At 40.8% G+C, this 16,055-nt stretch overlaps 1 protein-coding gene across 1 annotated transcript in view; it reads left to right on the plus strand.

Annotated features, from left to right (window-relative positions):
- The window catches only part of PAK5 (p21 (RAC1) activated kinase 5), a 245,165-nt gene that overhangs the window by 138,178 nt on the left and 90,932 nt on the right, over nt 1-16,055 (plus strand). The window contains exon 4 of the mRNA XM_032461833.1: nt 14,715-14,929. Coding sequence (XP_032317724.1) covers nt 14,726-14,929 — 204 coding nt within the window. The 5' untranslated portion in view covers nt 14,715-14,725. The remainder of the gene's footprint in view (nt 1-14,714; nt 14,930-16,055) is intronic.

The following is a 16,055-nucleotide window of genomic DNA, read 5'->3' on the forward strand; positions in this document are numbered from 1 at the left end:
CACTGCAGCTGCAAACATTGCTTCACTTTCTGAAATTTCTGAGAAATCCAAACTATCTTCAACATGAGTGAGTTCATTTATAGGAACTTCATTCCCAAGAGAATGGCTAATTGAGGTCTCACTCTATATAAAAATATAGTTATTCACAGAGTGTGGGACGTGTTTTTCCATTCCTTCTGACAACAGAACCAGAGACAGGAGTCTTAAATTGCAGCATGAGATATTTCTGGTTAAACAGACGTTTGAGAGAGAGTATGTGAATATTTGAACAGAATTCCTCAGTAGGTTTGCAAAACCTCCCATGAGGTTTCTAATGAACAACAGAGTGTTACTGAACCCAACTTGCCCCCCTCACCCAAGCGCAGTAAAGCCAATCTACTGACACCGGGTTGTGGTGAAGGAAAGTGTAGTGTTTATTGCGGGGCTCCAAGCAAGGGGTCCAGGACAGCTAGTGCTGAAAACAGCCGAACTCCCCGATGGGTTTCAGGAAAGCATTATTTAGAGGCAGTGGGGCGGAAGGTGGGGGGTGTCCCAGAGCATGTGATCAGCTTGTGCACAATTCTCTGATCATCTGAGGGAGAGGTAGCAGGGTGGTATCACAGGGGTTAACATTATCAGTCCTTAGGTGCCAGGAGGTCTGGGAGTTAAGTGCTCTTAGTTATCAAGTGGTTAATTTCTTCCACTTGGTGGGAGTTTTATCATCTGTAAAACTCAGGCAATGTGTATCAGATACTACTATCCAGCTACTTCAGAGAGGAGCTAAAAGTAGAGGACATGGGGGAGGGGTCTGTCCCCAGAAGGCCCCCTGGGGTCCCGCTCAGTTATAATAGGATTGCATCAGCCCCATAAGGGGGGACTGTCAGCCCACCTCGTAGGACCCAAGTACTGTGAGGCTGCAGTTTACTTAGGTATGAAGTTTTAAACCCTAGCACTCAAATTTCGGGAGTGGAGTTGGAGTAAATGCCAACCTTACAGCTGCTCTCACAGAATCTGTAAAGCTACCTCCTAGAGCTTGAACACATTTCGGATTTTTACTTGACCCATGGATCCTTCTGTACATAGCATGTTATCATTCCAGTGGGGGAGGAGTGCAAGGTGGCAACCACCTCTGGCTTCCTTTGACCCACAAGGGGCATACGTAGGGATGGCCCTCCCTCCTTAGATTTGTGTAGCAGCATTGTTGGGCTCACCTCAGTGTGTTTCCCATTTCTCCAGGACCTTGGGTACTCAGCTTATTTTTGTTGCCCTACTATTCACATTTTAATTCCCCAGACTAATTAGACAACTGAAATCTCACCCTTTGGGCCACCGCTTTGTACATGGCTTTTGAGTTTTCAGATCCTTAGCTCTTCTGAGTCAGTAAATGCCTTGAAAGTAAGTGAATCTCAGACTCTCACCTCATGTGCCTCCCTTCTCCCCAACATCCGGCTGCCTTAGTAGCTCTCCAGTGCCTGTGAGCATAATTTCAAAATAAACTGTCAACTTTGCTGTTTTAGGTGGTAGAGTTTGTACTCTGCCCTTTTCAGAAATGAAAAAAAAGATTTTTAAAGGTATATTTGAATAGTGGAATTCTAGCCACAGGAAAAAGTCAGTGGTAAAAGTATTTATGATAAGGGCAACTTACTTGAATTTTTCAAATCACACTCTGTGAATAAGCAGCAGTTTTATTTATCTGCCCAGCCATCCTGACTCCAGCTTGCTTGTGTACCATTAAAAGAAATGCACAGAATAGAACTCTATAAACCAGAAAAAGAAAAAAAAAGCCATGGGATAGTCAGATCATGGCACCTGGCACGTAGGAAGTGCTCAGTGAGTGCCCAACAGCAGTTGTCAAACTGATGAGCAGAGTTGATTGGAAACCCATCATCAGTCCTCTCAGGACAGCACTGTCTAAACAGATCCCACAGGCAAGGTTTTAAAATGAAAGAGTGGAGACAAGTCTGAACTTCTGGAAGGACATGCGTAGATGACACGCTGCAGGAAGTATCCCTGGACATACTACGGTATCAGAAGAGCCCTAAGGACCTGCCTGGGAGATGCACTTGGAGCTTTCGTGGAAGAAGGACAAGGCTGATGAGAAGGAATGGCAGGGTTCCTGAGATAGGTATTGCCTCTCATATTTTCCCTGGAGCCAGCCTTGCTTATAACACAAAGAGACGCTATGGTGATTTGGGATTTTACTTGCAATCAATCAGTAATTTGATTTGAAGGGAAACTCTGTTTAGAAATGAGAGTGCCATGCTATGCTCAGAAATCGTCATTGAAAGCAAGTGGGTTCTGCCACATTGCTGTGTCCCTCTGCTGTTGTTCCCTGACTATCAATAATGCTTTTATTAGTTTATTACTCCCAGGAAAACAGCCTTTCCTTTATCCCTTAAGCAGTTTTTGAGTGTCTGCGATGTGATAGTTACTAGGCCAGGAATAGGGAGATGGAAAAAAAATGGTGTTTATCATCTAGAGAGACAGGTGCAATGGTACAGACAGACACACAGACTCAGAATAGAATCTGCTAAAGACCAAAGACAGGCAGTGTCCCAACAGTTTTAAAAGCACGAGGGAGATACAGTCAGACTCTGCCCAGTAATGTCAGGATAAAAACCTCATCAAGCTTGTTCTTCCCAAAACCTTCTTCAAGGGCACATTTTCCAGCAGGGATGAACATCCCCAGAAAAGAACTGTGAGATCAAGACATGAGGTCATGAAAGGCCAAGGAAGCTTTGGGGCAGAACATCTCCTGGTTATAGCAGAATCATGGAGTAGGTAGAGAGAATCAGTAGAAACTGAGGCTGGAACAAGGTTTGTTTACCTTTGTTTGTGCCACGGGGTGGCGATCTGGTGAGTCCTCTAGGCCCGTCTCAGAAAAACTTCAATTATATTTAACTGCAATTACCAAAACATTGAAAAAACTTGTGATATGAAAATATCTGTGATTCCCATGAGAGAAGGAGTCAGTCATATACTTTGTTAATTTTTATGGTCTGTTGCTGTCTGCATAATTTAAAGAAATAATCATTTTCTATTAATGGTTAATAAAGATAAATTTTTTAATTTTGCCCATCCTAGCTCCAGCCCCTCAGGATTAGGTAGAGAACCCAGGGGTGAGAAATTGGCTAGTGTTCAAAAGAGTTTAGACATTTTATCTACAAGCAGATGGGAGCCAGTGAATGTTGTCAAGGGAGGGATTGCAGCGATCAACATCATTTTAGAAGCATAAGCGTGGCCTGATATACTCATGTCTAAGGCTGCCCGCCACAGCCTGGGTGCAGACACAACCCTCCCAAACATTCAGACTGGAACTAGGGGGAGGAGGTGAATACACCTGGGCTCTCCCAGCCTGAGCCTCTCAGCCCTGGCATTCTTCTACCCCATCCAGCAAGTACGGAGCACTGGGCTGGGGCTGGAGTGCAGAAACCAGGGTGTGAATGAGATGTATTTTTTTAGAATGCCAAAGAACGTTAGATTTGTCAAAAGAATTCAAGTCCAGAGCAAAGCCTGAGCTTCATATCAATGCAGAATATATTACAAAGTGAAAGGCAGTATTCTTCCCTTGAGATAAAAGAGAAAGTTCCCTTCCTCCCCCAACAAACATACACAAAATACCATTTTGATGTGCCCCCTCACAACATGGCTCTCAGTTCCTGTAGGAAGATGTGTCTGCTTTCCTCGTTCTTGAGATATTCTTTGGTGGTAAAGTGGCAGAGTCCCTGAAACACTAGCCAACTATTTGGACCCACTATTTTATTGTAAATAAATAAAAATAGTCTATTTTATACAGTTATAATAAAATCACTATTTTATTGTTAGAATATCAGATATACACTTAATACAAAAATTCAATACCTAAAATAAATAAATATGCAGCCCATAAATTATAAAAATTATATATGGACTACCTGTAGTTGGCCCTCAGTTTCCATGGGTTCTGCGTCTGTGGATTCAACCAACCACAGATCAAAAATAGGTGAAAAAAATTCCAGAAAGTTCCAGAAAGCAACACTTGAATTCCTTGTGCACCGGCAACTATTAACACAGTATGTACATGGGTATTAGTATTGTAAGTAATCTAAAGATGATATAAAGTATACGGGAGGATGTGTGTAGGCTATATGCAAATCCTGTGTCATAAGGGACTTGAATAGCCATGGATTTTGGTATTTGCAGGGGGTCCTGGAACCAATCCCCTGCAGACACTGAGGGATGATTGTAAACATTTTGAATATCATCAAATATACAAAACTGTGAGCCAAATTTTGAGGGTTGATTGACATAGTTTCTTTTGCCCTCTGGGAAATGAATCATCACAGTCAGAATGATTTTGTGTCAAAGCTAAGATTGTGTTTCTTACATATGTACGTATTTATATGTCTCTGGGTGTACTGATCTACCCTTTCTCCTAAAGTTTCTTTTATTTGTTGCCTTAGAAAGAATTTTCATATTGAAACCAAAGGTAAGATTTCAGAAGAAGTCCATTTCTCCCTCTGCCTCCTCTTCTCCACCATGTTTTCCAGCAAAGCTGAAATGGAAACCACCCTCTCTTCTTTCTTGTTTGTTAAAAAAGGACATCAGTAATGTTCATTGATTACTCTCCTATTTTCCTTTCTGGGAAGACAGTACTCATAGTTTATTAGGTCCTTCAAAAAAAAAAAAACCACATTATGAAATTTTAAAATTATCATGTGTGGTATTTTATATATTCACATAAAAGATTTGGATTGATCCAATTGCAATAATTCATATATTGCTTAAAGTAGTTACTTGCTTCATTGTCTTGCTTTACTAGCTTACAGTTATGTTGCAAGGAAGTATTACAGTGTTGGAAATTAAACATTGCTCATAACAAGTTGTCACCAAATAGCCTTGTGACTAACAAAATAAGCCATAAGACTCATGGTCCCAGTTGACTAATTTGGTTTTTTTTCCCATAAATATTTTGGATGGCTATCTAGTTTGCTTTTCTTCTTTAAAAACATTCCTTCCTCTGGTAAATTTTAATTTAAAAAACTGTGAACTGAATCAATGTAAACAGAGTGGGGAAGAAGTGTATGTGGGGAATGATTAACTATTGACCTGTTTAGGGTTTTAGCCATTCATTTATTGTTATATTCAGAGGTTGAACAAATTTTTAAAGCATCTACTATGTGCCGTGCCTTGTGCTAGGCATTGTTGGTCCTATTTGCTCTCTCAATCCAAGTTGAATCTTTTCCCATTGCCAAGTGTTATAACCCCTCATCTTGTCGTCCTTGCATTGGAGAAAGGTGTCCCCTGTGCTTCCGTGGGTGTTCAGCTGGACTGTTTTGACTCTTGCCCTCTCTGTATTTCATTGTTTGTCACTGGTATTTAGTTCTATCCTCCTTAAAAAGTTCCCAGAATCTCCGCATTGTTGACCATGCTCAATCTGAGGAATCCCCTTCGCTCCATTCAGTACTTAGAGTTTTCAGAAGTACCATTTTCTCCTGGGAACTGGAGTTCCTGTTTGGGAAGAGGTGTGTGGTAGGTGACACAAGCGCCCCACTCGCCAGCCCACCCCAGAGCCCCTTACTGGGCCTGTGCGCCATCCCTGAGCTGCAGTGAGTGCTGGCTGCCGGGAGCTCGCAGCAGGCCCCTCCTCTGGAAGAGCTGTCCTCAGCCAGGGGAAGAATCTCCAACCAGAATGCTACGCTCGCAGGCAGTGACTGACCCCAGGGGACAGAAGGTGATCCCTGTGCCTGCGAGGCAGCTAACACTCCTGAGCTCCCTCTGAGGTCAGGCTGCAACCAGACTCCAGCTGAGACCGCATCTTTGCTCAGCATCTAGCCTACCCTGCCACCCTCAGAGCACTCCCTCGGTAAATCACATGCGTCGAAATCCCTGCTACAGGCTCTGCTGGAAGTTAACGTACGGCAGCAAGAATCATGCATGCCACGTTTTGCCAGCCTCTGTCTGCCAGTCTAGGAAGCCCTAGCTTTTTCCACGTGACCCGTATTCAAATCACAGAGTCAAGTAAGATGCCAATGGCCAATGGGTTTTAAAGAATATTGTAGATCCTCTATGATTGTCTCAGTCCATGTATTTTGCATTGTTTCTAATCACTTAGCAGCTACCCTGGCTCCAGTGGTTTTTACGTCTCTTGAAGGAAATGGAGCATCTGCCTGCAGACAGTATAGTCTAAGACCTACTTGATAAGAATTCATTCCTATGGAAACCAAAAAAAAAAAAAATTAAAGTACAAACAAAAACTATGAAGATTCTTTCCAACATTAAAAAAAAAAAAACTCCAGAAGATGAGAAATAGCTCAGTGGTAGAGTGCATGCTTAGCATGCTTGAGGTCCTGGGCCCAGTACCCAGTACCTCCATTAAAAAAAAAAAAAATTTAAAACAGTAATTTTTTTTAAAAAGATTCCAATGGCAGTGATTACTCAGCAGCAATATGCAAGAGAAGACCTCCAAGACACACAAGTAAAAGCAACCCACCCTGTGAAACACTGTCTTCTTCCTCTAGATTGAACCCCAGGTTCATCAACTTTAGGTCCCACAGGGTCTCAAGCCTGTTTTTTTCCTTCGGTGGTGAGGGAGGGTTTAGTTCCACATATGGGTGTTAAATCTGTGTATCTTGGTGGACAGAAACTTTCTTATGTTCGGGTTAGCTCAGAAAGAAAGGGTGAGCAGTCACTGTTAGAACCGTGGGTCGGAGAAGTTGCTAAAACTTAGTCACCATAGTGAAAGCAGGTGAAGATCGGAACTAGTCCTGCTTGTAGGAGCTGAGGCATTTGTGCACTTCCTTCAGGAAGGCTGTGCCGTTCTCCTGTGTCTGCTGCTGGACTTCCTGACTTCCTTGGAGCTTTTCTCCTCTCCTCCAGTTTACACGGGGCCATGATGTGCAATCCTTCTACAGCACGACAAAGCCGTGCTGTTTACTTTGGTCCCACCTGCGTGCTAGTTCACAGAATCTCCCAGACTTCTGATTCCAAGTCCACGTCTCTTACTATTAGCCCAGTTTAACTTTACTCACCGTGTTTTCAGATACTAATTAGTCTAAGTTTAAGGTCAGGAGCCCTCCCAGGAGTGCTACGGGTTGGTGGTAGGGGGTGGAGGTGGTCATGCAGTTTACAACAGTTAGGTTCAGAGGGGGTTTAAGGGCAGAAATGTCTCATAAAATCTATAACACAGTATCCCAATGGACAAGTAGGAGCTAGAAAGGAATCTGTAACTTGATTATTGTAATAACAGATATTTGGAAATTTGGGAGGCAGATAAAGTGTCATTAACTCAATCAGACATATTACATGGGAGTCATTTTGTACTATTGATGTCTCCTGAGAGAACCTCTGAAGTCCCAGCCTTTAGAGATGTGCTGTCCAGTGTGGTAGCCACGAGCCTCATGTAGCTACTGAAATTTAATAAAATTAATTACAATTAAATACAATGAAAAATTCAGTTCCTCACATGCACAGACGTGTCTCAGGTGCTCAAAAGCCACGTGGCTACTTCACTGACAGCTCACATGTCCGACATACGAATCGTAGAAGGTCCTCCTGAACAGCCTTTTTAAAAGGTTATTGTTTTTATTTGAGAGGTGCATTTCTTCTGAGTTCTTTTTCTCTTTTCCAATAAGTATAATAATAAACACATTTGGAGTCCCTTTCCTGGAAAAACATTAAGGGCAAGGTGCCAGATTCCTTCCATCTGTTGTAACAGGAAGGACAACTGGTATTTTGTAGTTATTTTCAACGCAGTAAGATGTCAAACACACTAAAAACATTCTGTGCCTGTCCCTTCATGTTAAGATTTCTGTCTTGCCCATGTAATGCTTTCTTTGGGATGGGGAACGGTTTTGCACAGAGATGACCAGGTAGAGAGAAGAGGAGATGGACATTATTCTTTGAGTCTCTACACCTTAGAGTCAGAAGGGACCTCAGGGGTCTTCTGTATACCATCCCCATCCAATGCAGTGACTGTGTTTGCCACATACTTTATAGGGATGAAGTTATATCTGCTCAAGAGTTACCAAATGCAGACTATGGTTTAAGAGCCATCTGTTTGTATTGATACCTCCTACATTTATACATGGACAGAACTTTTTAAAAGGAAAGAAAACTCTCTATTATAATTTGGGGATTGAGAAGAGACTTATTTCTAACTTTTACTTTTTAGAATTGACTGTCTATTATGTGCCAGGATTTCACATATATTAAATTCAGTAACCACAAGCACTGACATCTATCAGACATTTGATAGATGTAATGCGTATAAATGAGTTGCATTTCCAAGGACATTGGATAAGTATGATTTGGGGTGAAAAATGTCTGTGGAAACCATTTTTAAATTGATGCATTAGTTCTTAGGCTCCTTCACAAGCTGAATTAACCCATAATGTACGTGTACTTCTAACACTCCTTCCGTAAGAAAATCCAGTTTTTTCTTCCTCCCTCTCTGAGTCTCTCCTTTTCATCTTTCCTTTGTTCTTTCCATCAACAAATTCAACATTCAAGGACTAAGAACAAACCCCTCTGTAGTCTAGCTTTCTGCAGGATGTGGCTGACTTTTGTGGAAGGGTCAGAAGTTGGGTCCATTTTAAATTCAAGGCTACCTTTATAAGAACTTTTGCTCACCTGGGCTTCTGCTCATGGGGTAAAGCAAAAAGTCAAATTGGGAACAGCTGTGTGGCCAATTCTCTGCTCCAAAACAAAGTGGCCCACTCTTGCCCCGAACCATGGCAGAGATGCCCCAACTTGGACGTTTTTTGGTTGATGATACATAAAGTCCTTCCTTTCTTTGTGAAAAGCAGAATCCTCTTCTGATGTACCTTCTTAGAAAGCCTATTAAGAATTTTAGTCTCAAGAAGAACAAAGGAAGACATTTACATGATTGCACCTAAATGTAGAAGAAAAGGCATATGTGAACCACTTAAAAATAAGATAACCACTTAAAAATGGAAATAAACAAAAAAACTTTTCTGAGATATTTCTGGAAGGACACTAGTTAAATATTTAACAGTACCATGTGTATAGACAAATACATAAGAAATTTAAAACAGCATGTAAATATAATAATAATCCGCGTTCAGGGGAAGCCATCCTAAATACACTTCAAGAAATGTAAAATAATAACCAAATCACTTTTTACCTCCAAAAAATGAATCTTGCCTGCCATTTGAATTTTGCTACGTATGTCTTAAAAGGCATGTTACAACATGTGTAATTACAATTACAACCAGATTTATGTCAAATGCCTTTTGTTATAGAAATTTTCGCTGACTTCTGTTCTTAGCACAAGGTTGGATTTTGTGTTCCGTGATGCATTAAAGAACGTCTCTTATGATGCTGTGGGTTCAAGGAAAGGAAGTCTCTTGAATATGCTGTGGCCAGTGGGCACTGACGGGCCACTGGAGGAGCCTGGGATGGCCTGCAGGAGGGCTCTGTCACGCTGTCTCCAGTAGAGTGTCCAGCATGTACATGCACCCTCCCTTTCATTTCCACATTTAGGTGACAGTGTCTTAGATGCAGCATTCCCCAGTCACGTTAGCAAAACTGAAAGTGTTTCAATAAATGTCCCCAGTAGGACAAAGGGTATTACAGGTTATCAAGTCTATGGTGCTCTGGTGCCCAGGAACAGGGGATGCAGCCACTAAAAGACGCTTTTGTTTCCTGGTTGGACCACGATACTAATGACAGTGTTGCAAAAATGCGGTTCTCGTGCTCAGAGTTATGCTCTGATAAAGTCCATGTGCCCTTTCCAAGCGGCCAATTACCTTTTTTTGCTGATCTATCCATCCAAGAACAGCAGAAGTTGTAAAAGAAAAATATAAAACTACCAGGCATATTTATAAAACAAATTATACTTTGAGCACAAAAGTTGAAAATGGAATTCATGTTCCTGAAATGGACTTTTTGAGCCAAAGATAATCAGGAGAGTAAATAGTGGCCAGCTGGCAGGCTTGCTGTCAGGTGGTTTTAAAATCTACCTACAAGGTTGCTTTTCTACATAAACAGGAATGTCCTTGTAAACTCTCCCCTACATGCTTGTGATGGTTAATATTATGTGTCAGCTTGACTGGGCCAAGGGACGTCCAGATAGCTGGTAAAGATTATTTCTGGGTATGTCTTTGAGGCTGTTTCTGGAAGAGATTAGCATTCGGATTGGTGAATTGAATATAGCCCTCCCCAACATGGGTGGTTGGATGGCCCAAGTAGAACAAAAAGACAAAAGAGGGGTGAATTCACTCTCTCCCTTGCCCTAGGCGAGACTTCTGTCTTCTCCTGCCCTTGGACGTTGTTGCTCTTTGTTCTTCCCTTTTCAAACTCAGACCCGGACTTAATACCATCAGCCCCTGATTCTCAGGACTGACAGAACTGGACTGAATTACATCACTCGCTTTCCTGGTTCTCCAGCTTGAGAACTCTAATACAGCGCTTATCTCTTAAGCTGAGCACGTGTGAGCTGAAAGACATTTTAGAGAGGCTAGAAACAGGCAGCGTTAGTTTATGTCCATCTCTCATATGTGGCTTCCTGAAATGTCTCCACTGCTCATTCAACTGTAAATGTGAAATTCACCAATCAAAGAGCGATTTCTTTCCCAAGCTCCATGCCACTCTCAGTGGATATGGCTACCACAGAATTAGGTAGGTTTTGCCAATATTCAAAAACTTTAGCAAGTAATGTGGAACAGCAGAAACAGGGGTCAAAGGGCCCAAGATTAGAAATCTACTCATGATTCGAACACCTTGCTGAACACTCATTCTGTATGAACTGCTGTTTCTCAGGCAGATGAGATTCTAAACAGGCTGTCTCCATTTGGAAGACCAAGTTGTCACCTGGTCTGTTTCCCAAAAGATAGCTGCTTCTTCAGTCATTTGTGAACGTCTACTCTAGATAATTTAAAATGATGGGTGGTAGCCCTCTTCTTTTCTCTGCCACTCATATAAATATTTTTTGAAGGACGATTTTTTGAAGTCTTATTTGAATATATTCTAATACACATTAATTTTAGCAAGGGTTTGTTTTCAGTTGGTTTAAAAATATCTTAGGAAAGAAATATACCACACATGGTTTACTAAAAAGGTATAAAAATCCAGTGGTTCCCTGATTTACCGTGTGGTAACTCCAAGTATGTGCTTTGAGGTTCTGAGTCTCTAGCTTTGCCAGTTTCTTACCTCTGAGCTACTGTTTTCTCTTCTGTAAAATGGGGGTATGATAATAACACCTCTTGTGCAGAAGCAGTAACATAGCAGGACTGAGACTGCATGTCTTAGAGAAGCCAATTTGCAAAGTTGGCCCTTGCTGGCATCTGAGAACTTGGATTTGGAGAGGGTTTCCAATGGCTTACATGCAACCAAACTGTTCATGCAAACAAGATGGTTTATACTGAACCCCTGCTTTCCTTCTGAAGTTGGAAATTTTGGCATGGGCCAGGCAGAGGTGCCTATGTGATGGGTATCAAATAAAATCCTCAGGTACTGAGTCTTTAACAAGCTTCTCTGGGAAACAACACTTCCAACACGTTGTCACAATTTAGAGCTAGAGGAATTAATCACATCCTTTTTGAGTCCATTGGAAGAGGATCCCTGGGAACTTGCTCCTGGTTCCCTCCAGATTTTGTCCATGTACCTTTTCCCTTGGCTGCTTTTGCTTTGTATCCTTTCACTGTAATAAATCACAGCCGAGTCTTATGACACTATGCTGAGTCCTGTGAGTTCTAGCAAATCAAACCTAGGGGTGGTCTTGGGGACCCCAGCATGGGGTTACTGTGAGTTTTAAGTGAGATCAGTCACATTCAACATTTAGCACTTTGCCAGGCACAGACCAAGCATGGACTCATCGGAGAAAAGAAACCACTTCCCAAGCAGACCTGGATGTAAGGAGGGTCCCCTACCATGTGTCCCTCACCTGAGCTTGGCATTCCTCATTGCTGTCAGAGGAATGGCCACCACTCCTGGGACGTCACCGTACATCATGGGGGTTCTCTCTCTGCCTTCAGTTAAGTGTGAGCTTCACAGGAACACTGCTTTAGGATTTAGAAAGTCTTAATTTTCCTTTTAAGTTGTTTCCTCTTTACCTCAAACTTACTAGACATGCAGAACTGCCTTGATTACCATTTAAATTACAGTTGCGTAGTATCACAGGATGCAGTGTAGGCAAATTAATTCAGCTGCGGGTTTCCTCTCCACAACTGTCTTATTTTAAAACAAGATTAGTATAGTTCATTGATATTTTCCTTTTTTATATCCTCACTTGAATGGCATAGCAACCACCGAGAAATTCACAAGCAGGAAGGGAATCGTAGGACATGTCTATTCTGGTTCTAAAAATATTTGATCTAATATTCTCAGTGCTTATTCAGGAGTGTATACATGGAAAAAGAACTCTTCTCAAATGATTTGTTTTCCTAAAACAATTGCCACCTTGTTTTATTTTTTGATGACCATAAAGTTTATTAAAATGTTAAGTGGACTCAGCCAACACATGACCAAATATTTTCAAATGTATTTTTATTTTTATAGGATAACAGAGAGATGGTATGTAAAGTCACTTACTTCTTTGGAATAATTTCCTGGCCACTGAACATGTTCTAGGCCCTTGACCAGCCAGACAGTAGCATCACAATCAAGACTCCTCTGAGTCATGGCCATCGTTAAAAAAAGTCCACGAATCATAAATGCTGGAGAGACAGTATAGAGAACAGGGAACCCCTCCTATAATGCTTGTGAGAATGTACTTTGGTGCAGCCATTATAACAGTATGGAGATTCCTTTAAAAACTAAACATAGACCTACCATATGATCCAGCAATCCCACACCTGGGCATACATCCAGAGGGAACTCTAATTTGAAAGGATACATGCACCCTGGTGTTCATATTAGGACTATTTACAGGGCTATTTCCAAGACATGGAAGCACCTAAATGTCCATTGACAGATGACTGGATAAAGAAGATGTGGTGTGTATGTGTGTGTGCATATATATATACACACACACACATACACAATGGAACACTACTCAGCCATAAAAAAGAATGAAATAATGCCATTTGCAGCAACATGGATGGACATAGAGAATATCATACTAAATAAAGTAAATCAGGAAGAGAAAGACAAATACCATATGACATCATTTATATGTGGAATCTAAAAAAATGACACAAATGAGCTTATTTACAAAACAGAATCAGACTCACAGACATGGAAAACAAACTCATGGTAACCAGGGGTGAAGGAGAGGATGAAGGGATAAATTGGGAGTTCAGGATTTGCAGATACACACTACTATATATAAAATAGATCAAAAATCAGTTTATACTATATAGCACAGGAAGCTATATTCAATATCTTATAATAGCCTATAATGAAAAAGAATATGAAAAGGAATATATATATATATATATATATATAACTGAATCACTTTGCTGTACACCAGAAATTAACACAACATTGTAAATTGACTATACTGCAATAAAAACAGACTTTGAAAAAAGACTCCTCTGAGTGTACACAATTATATAACAGCTAATATAGTTATTCAGATTGGACATTGTTACTTGAGACTTTGAAGCAGCTAAAATAGAGGAAAATGAAGATGCAAGTTATGAGATAATAATCAGCTTTTCTGTGCAACAATCTACTCCAGAATGTAATGGCTTAACACAACAGCCATGTATTTGTGGTTGGCACTTTGGGTCCAGCTCAGCTGGGGGTTCTTCTGCTGGTTCTGAGTGGGCTTGCTTAGTGGGCAACTGCTGGTCAGCCCGGCAGCTCTGCTTCCAGGGCTAGTTGTTGACTGGGCTGATGGGCTGATGGGCTGGTGGGTGACAGGGTACGCTGTCTGTCATTCCCCAGCCTTATTCTCATGCTGGCTGCTGGTTCCAAGAGCAGCAATAGGGCAAGCCCCAAAGGGCAAGCACGTTTCATGCTTGTGTTACTGGTTTCTATTGTCCCACTGGCCACAGTAGGTTATATATCCAGGTCCAGAGTGAGTGGTAGGGACTCACCCAAGGGCATGACACTGGGAGACCTGAAACACTGGGGACTGTTTCTGTGACAGTCTACTACAGCTGGGTTCCTTTAATTCTTTATACTTTGGCTTAGATGCTCTGAAATGTTTGAAATCAATTGATCTATATTTATTAACCTAATTATAGTAAGGTGCTTAAAGAATAAAAAAATGTAATTATGCTTTTCATGAGAGATAGCATATCAAGGTCTTTTTGAGCCTTTATCATCTTTCTTTAGCTTTTCATTATTACCTTACTGAGTTTCCTAAATTAGTCTGAAGTAACCACCCGGATGGATGGGGAAATGGGTTCTGATAAAGGCTGGGGAGTTAGTGCTGGGAAAAGTCTGAGCCCTGTCGAGAGAATACGTAGGCAGTGCTGCGGTCTGACTGTGTCTGTCCAAAATTTGTATGTTGAAATCCCAACCCCCAAGGCGATGGCATTAGGAAGAGGGGCCTTGAAATGAAACACTTTCTTCCATCCACAGGCCCTTAGTCAAAGCAGGTCACATGGTCAAATCCAAGCTCAGTGTGTCAGGAAACTATACTCCATATGGCAAGTGCAAGGAGAGAATGAAAAGTTTGGAATGACATTATCTAATCTGCAGACCCTGAAAATACAAATTCCATCTTTCCCAGCTGATAGGTAGAGGAATAATGGAAAAGATATAACTATAAATGAACTGCTCATTTTCCTATGTCTTCTGCTGGCGAGATCTAACAACTCCTCTTTTCTTTTTGCGTGTCTCAGGTTTTTGCATCATGTTTGGGAAGAAAAAGAAAAAGATTGAAATATCCGGCCCGTCCAACTTTGAACACAGGGTTCACACGGGGTTTGATCCACAAGAGCAGAAATTTACCGGCCTCCCCCAGCAGTGGCACAGCCTGTTAGCAGACACGGCCAACAGGCCGAAGCCCATGGTGGACCCTTCATGCATCACTCCCATCCAGCTGGCTCCCATGAAGGTACGGTGAGGATGCTCTTTTGAGTTGGCTGAGGGAGTGTGCTTTCTTTTGAATGAGGTGCACCATCTTTACGGGCGAGCTACAAAATGCCTAAATCATGTACTGGTTTTTAAATACCTACAGATTATCCAAAATTATTCTTCAACCATTGTCATGTTCACCCCTTATTGTAAATGGCAACCCATGAAAAATAACCTCAGCTTTCAGATGTGAGTGTTTTCTAAATCAGACACATACAATGCAATCACAAAATAGGACATTTTAATTTCTGTTTTAAATTGTGTTTGCTAGTCTTTACACTAAAGAATATCTTCCCCACCCCTCTGATAAATATTGACAATAACCTCTGAAGAGACTTTTTTTTCTTTTTTTCTTTTTTTTTTTGGCAGGGAGGTAATTAGGTTCATTTATTTATTTATTTTTAGAGGAGGTGCTAGGAACTGAACCCAGGACCCTGTGCATTCTAGGCATGTGCTCTACAACTTGAGTTATATCCTCCCCCGCCAAGGAGATGTTATATTAAACATCCTTGTGTTTTTGCATTTGCCCTCAGAATCTTTAAACTTGTGTCGAATTAGTAATAACATATTTTTAGCAATAATAAGTGATTCATGTATGGTTACACGCATACATGCATACATATGATCAAATATATATTTATATTTATAAGTACATACTTATATATATATAAAATTTTACATATGTGTGTGTATATATATAGAGAACTATATACACACATATATATAGAACTATATATATAGTACTCATAGTCTAAAAGAGAGCTATTGCAAATAAAATGAATCATTTGAGTCCTAGAATAGGATATAATTTACCTTAAATGGCTAGAAGATTTTTGGCGTGGGATTTTTTTTTAAATGCTTCAATAAAAATTTTTTAGAATAATCATCTGACATACTTTAAGGTGTTATACAAATAGCAAATAACAATAACTTTAACAAAACAAAATTAATTTTATTCAACTAAGAAAAAGTATAAAATTCTTGTCTGTCGAATATTTTTTTTAGTGACACGGTAAACACTATAAATTATTGGGTTCCCTGCTTCCTGAGCATCTGGAGTATCCCTGAATACAATCAAATAATGTAACTATAAAATGTTATTATTA

Source organism: Camelus ferus, chromosome 19, assembly GCF_009834535.1.
Source record: "Camelus ferus isolate YT-003-E chromosome 19, BCGSAC_Cfer_1.0, whole genome shotgun sequence".
NCBI classification, from domain to species: domain Eukaryota; kingdom Metazoa; phylum Chordata; class Mammalia; order Artiodactyla; family Camelidae; genus Camelus; species Camelus ferus.